General features: G+C 45.3%; 1 protein-coding gene across 1 annotated transcript in view; it reads right to left on the reverse strand.

The window, feature by feature from the left end:
* EIF2AK3 (eukaryotic translation initiation factor 2 alpha kinase 3) overlaps positions 1–5358 on the reverse strand; it is a 35721-nt gene extending 30363 nt beyond the window's left edge. Inside the window, exons 1-2 of the mRNA XM_032783978.2 lie at positions 5168–5358; positions 2241–2371 (exon numbers count right to left, since the gene is read on the reverse strand). Of these exons, the coding sequence (XP_032639869.1) occupies positions 2241–2371; positions 5168–5347 (311 nt within the window). The 5' untranslated portion in view covers positions 5348–5358. The remainder of the gene's footprint in view (positions 1–2240; positions 2372–5167) is intronic.
* Positions 5359–5585: the final 227 nt, after the last annotated feature.

Genomic DNA, 5585 nt, shown 5'->3' on the forward strand with positions numbered 1-5585 from the left:
CGTTAAAAGTCCCATCAGCAGTGCTGCCCGGCAAAGGCAGGCTAGTCCCTACCTGTTCTGACATAGTGCTGCACCCAGGAAGTGGCCAGCAGCAGGTCTGGCTCCCAGGCGGGGGGGCCCCGGGCTCTGTGCGCTGCCCCCACCCCAAGTATTGGCTCCGCACTCCCATTGGCCGGGAGCTGGGAAGTGTGGTGCCTGCGGGCAAGAGCCATCCTGAGCCACTTGCTCGCCTCCACCTAGGAGCTGGACCTGCTGCTGGCCACTTCCGTGGAGTAGCGCGGTCTGCAGTGCCAGGACAGGCAGGAAGCCTGCCGTAGCACCCCTGCTGACCGGGAGCCGCCTGAGGTAAGCCCTCACCCCAATCCCCTGTCTCAGCCCTGAGCACCCCCCAAACCCAGAGCCCCTCCTGCACCCCAAAACCCTCATTGCCACCCCAGACCCTGCGCACCTCCAGATCAGAGCCCCTGCCCCAGACCTGAGCCCCCCCAAACCCATAGCCCCCTCCTGCAACCAAACCCCTAAACCTCCAGCTCTACCCCAGAGCCTGCACCCCCAGCCCGGAGCTCTGACTCCCTCCTGCACCCCAAGCCTCTATCCCAGCCCTGAATCCCTCCCACACCCCAAATCCCTCACCTCTAGCTCTGTTGGGTCCACAACTAGTTGAAATACCATTCTCAAAAAGTTATTGATGGTTCGCTTTCCAACTAGGAGGGCATATCGAGTGGGGTCCTGCACTTTTCAGTATTTCATTAATAACGTGGATAATGAAGTGGAGAGTATGCTTATAAAATCTGTAGATAACACCAAACTGGGAGGGGTTGCAAGCACTTTGGAGGACAAGATTGAAATTCAGTGTGATCTTGACAAATTGGTGAACTGATCTGAATTCAACAAGATGATATTCAATGAAGCCACGTGCAAAGTACTTCACTGAGGAAGTTAAAAATTTATGATTCTGTGATACAAGATCCCATATAAAATAAATAAGTGATCAGCCAAAATAAAGGGATTTGAGAATAGGGTTTAAAGAAGTAAAGGAATAAGTGTTTTTATTTTTAAAAGAGTTACATTGAAAATGACAAGTGTAAACACTGAGTATAAAAATATACAAAAGGTTATTAAGGTAAAAGACGTGGGGAGAAAAACACTGAAAAATAGCAATCAAACCAGGAGCAACTTGCTTAAGTTGGAAAAGGACATTTCAATTTGTCTATCTGGAAATACTTGTAACAGTTAGGATGAGCAGAGTGGCAATGTTTTCATAGTTTGGCATCTTTGACAAACTCAGACGTATTCAAGCCCAAGGAAAAGTCATTTCCATTTGATATAGGAAGGGCAGACTAAATGTCCAGGTACCTTCTTACTTCATCTATGACACAGCTGGAGACAGAGCCCTGGTCTACGTGGGTGGGGCGGGGAAGGGGGGGTAAATAACGTAGCTGAATTAGTCGACATACTTAGACCTACTCACCATATGTCTTCACTACTGCTGCTGCTCCCCCGTCAACTAAACCTGCGACTCTCATGGTGATGGAGTACAGGAGTCGACGGGAGAGCGCTCAGGGGTCGATTTATCACATCTAGATTAAAGGCAATAAACCAACTCCCGCTGGATCGATCACTAACTGCCGATCCAGCAGGTAGTGTAGACATACCCTGAGATTAGAGAGATTTCCTCAAAATGTTAGAAAACACAGGGTAAGAATCCAAATGACAGAAGTCTGGCAGGTCTCTAGTGGGAAGGCTAAAACCTCATAAATTCCCCAATTCAATAGGGATAAAAGAATATCAAATCCTGAAGCAAAAAAGAATTAAAAGACGTGTGTTTGTTCCCACTCACTACTATCACACTGTCTTAAGAACAGCTCTAAGACCAGTGATGAGCCTGAGCTCCTGCCAGTCACCCCAGAGCTCTCAGCCGCTCCTCCTTACCACATGGCTCCAAGTGGGGAGGAGCTCAGGTCCTGCTGGAGCCACGCCGCTGCAGCACTGTCCAGGGCTGCTCCTGGCTGCGGCACGCTGAGGCTCCAGGAGAGAGAGGAGGCGGGGATGTTGGATGGGGCAGAGGTTCCGGAGGGGTAGTCAGGGGATGGGGAGCACAGGACCCACTGCCGAAATGCCGCCGAAAACCCAGAGCGAGTGAGGACCCCATCCCCGCTGTGGAAGACCCGGCAGGGAACTGTTTTCTTAGGATTTTGGGAGCTCATCACTCTAAGACCACAAACTGTACTCATACATACTTCTCATTGCCGCTTCGTGGCCCGACAGCGCGGACTGTTTTCTGGGTTCGATGCAGGAGAAGAATATCTTCTTGTTCTGTTTCATCATCATCCCAGCGGCGACAGCCTATAGCTGAACATATGTACTTCACCTAAGGGAGAAGACAAGAAATTCACATAAGCTTGGAACATCAAACATCAACATGAATGCAAACTAGGTAGCTCAACGATGACATTCAAAGTCAACAAATCTCTGGAGAATTTTTCAGCTCCTTATGAGCAAAATGATTTAGAGACATAGGCCAACATTTAGAAAACTAGTAGCCATTTTAGGGTTCTTAAGTTTTGGGTGGCCAATCTGATTCAACCTGAGACACCTTAAAAAGGCCTTGTTTTCAGGTGATGGGTACTCAGAAAGCTGTGATTTTCAGAAAGTGCTAATAAGTCTCTGACAGGGGACCTAAGAATCACTAGTCACTTTTGGAAATCTTGGTCTTAAAATTCTTAGCAAATTCTTATGTGACTTCTTCTGTATAAGTCACAACTCCACCATGATCAATACTTCTCCATTTCTCCTATCATATGCTGACAAATAGAAAGATTCAGAAAACCCCTTCCATAAGACTTCCAGAGCCCAATTCTGATGTCACACTACTTTCACATTAATGTAGCTCCAATGACTTCAAACCAGCTACTCCTGATTTATACCAGTGTAACGGATCAAATGATGAGACGACAATTTTCTTGTCTACAGAATAGATAATACTCCTTCAGTGCTGCCTAGTTAACCTGGAGAGTGATTAAGAGTATCACAATCTACCTGCTGCAGTAGGGCACTGACTTTAGCATTCTTATATCCTAGGAGAGCTAGGCTGGAATTATTTTCCTAATTCAGGTCTTCCAAGTGGGCAATTTTAATTTAGGAAGATGAGTGGAAATCTCCCCTCTAGGAAACCTCAATCTCTTCTTCAGTACCATCCTGCAAAATGCTATACAGTAACTCCTCACTTAATGTTGTAGTTAGGTTCCTGAAAAATGCAACTTTAAGTGAAATGATGTTAAGCGAATCTAATTTCCCCATAAGAATTAATGTAAATGATGGGGGGGAGGGGTTCCAGGGCAGCTTCCCCTACTCTGCAAGCACCAGGGGCAGGGGGCTCAACCCTCAGCCCGCCCACTCCACTCCTTCCCCCAAGCCCCCACCCTTGATCCCTGTCCTACTTCCCCGCCCCCCCCCACCTCAACCCCACGTTTACTTTGCACGTGCCTATCTTTGGCTCCTCCCCTTCCCTCCCTCCCCCACTTTTTTTATGATCGCACCGCAAGACTCCAGCTGATCCTGCTTGTCTGGTTTCATTTGAGAGGCAGCCGTGGAAATGTGCCAGAGCGGGCGGAGGTAAATGCATCTAGATTCCTCTATCTCCCTTCTCCCCTCTCCTCCAAAACACCACAAGCCAGCTGAATGTGGCAAAACATAGGCAGGGGTGAGGAAGGGAGGAAGGCGCTGATACCTGACAAAGAGTCTGCTTGGTCTTTTGTGCTCTCGGATGGGATAAGTGAGGGTGCCCGACATACAGAGAAAAGCAGGACTAGTTTAAAGCACAGAATACAACTGATAAGAGTGTAGCGATTGCACTATACTCTTAAATGGAGTATGTTCCCTCTAATGTTTGTTATCAGCAATCGTTACTAACGAAACATACGTTAGAGCGGAATGAACTTTTAAGTTTGGAGTTCTACTGATAAGTTCACTGAACTTCTGTTGTGGCCAAGGAAGGCTGGACAACTCTTCCCTTTTCAGTAGCAAAATCATCTGCTTAAGCTCTGATATTCTAGCAAGAAGTCAAAAGATGAGGAGAACTCCAAAAAGCTCCTCTTCCATGGCTCCCAGAGAGGAGGCAAACATGATCATCTGCAGCTTGATATTTACAGCGTGAAACTGTGTCAACTCTCATGAGATCTCCAATGTGTAACCCATGTCACTCCCATACATACTGTGCAGTCCTGGGGTTATTCACATATCACTATCTTTAGCGACTGCTGCATATACCTATTCCCAAATGGCTGATGTATACATTTATACAGCTGCCTTGCATTAAAGACACCTTGAGGTTGATTTATAGAGAGCTGGCAAAAAAAAAGAACACTCCCTACCACATACGTTTCCCCTGAAAAATATATTTCACACATACGTCGTGCCCTTAGAAGGTTCCGTTTCTCAGTACCATTAGAACCACTCTTCTATTTTTTTTCCAATTCTCCATTGCAGCTTTGTTTCACTTCACACAGTCGCCTCTCAGATTGCCTTTTTCACATAATTTTGCAAACAAACTTAGACAATCATTTTGCCATATTCAATCAAATTTTGAAAGACACAGAAAGGCAACACTTTTCACAGAAAAATATCACATTGGACATTTTCTAGTGAATTTTTTTAAGTTGCTTTGATTAAATAAAACAGGCATCAAAGAAGTAAACTAACTATAATAGGAAAGTGTAAATAATATCGGTTTACAAGTACTAAAAAAAAGTCAGCCAAATAAGCACAGGTTAGCCAGATATTTGATCTCTCTCCTCACACGCCCCCTCCACCTTTGCTTTTTAGCTTGCTCTAAAATTGTTTGGTTTTTGGATTATCAGAATATGGTGAATAATCTCGCTATGATATTCAGGCCACCAAACTAATCAAATTTGGGGAGGGCTAATGACGAATATCCATCAAGGATAAGTTTCTTCCAAACCCAGGCACCAGCAAGTCTTGTTGACCAAAGAAGTTGCAAAGCTAATCAAATCTTGTGTGCGCCACGCAGTTTTACACTAGAATCAGATCTCTAGTTCTAAACCCTCCTGTCCCTGCTCCCTCCTCCCCCACCCCAATTCCATTTTTAGAAACAGTTCTCAAAAATACATACACAAACACACTGCCTTCCCCACTGTCAAATGTTTACCTTTCCCGAGTATGAGCTCAACCCATATGTGGTCAGGGACTTTCCCCCAACCAAAACCACGTCATCTCCAAATTTGTAGGACGACTCTAGCAGCGATTCAACTGTGAAAGGAACAGCTTCCATGCTCTCTCGATCACGATCCCACTGGAAAAGATCTCCATCCAAGGAAGGAATGATCATCTTATTCCCAAATACCTAAAAGCATTAAATAAAACTGAGTACACAACACACACAATCAATGCCACAGAGCCAGAAACATTTCTCAGAATCAAGTGTGGTGTTAGATGACAGCATACCTTAATTTTTCCCCCAACTATTAGGCAAACTGTCAGAAATAAAGTTAACTGAGCATTTGCATGTATATTTAGACCAAAATCAAAAACTATCAAACTTGCCCTGTTCAATTTCTAAAAAGAAA

This window comes from Chelonoidis abingdonii, chromosome 5 (genome assembly GCF_003597395.2).
Source record: "Chelonoidis abingdonii isolate Lonesome George chromosome 5, CheloAbing_2.0, whole genome shotgun sequence".
NCBI lineage: Eukaryota > Metazoa > Chordata > Testudines > Testudinidae > Chelonoidis > Chelonoidis abingdonii.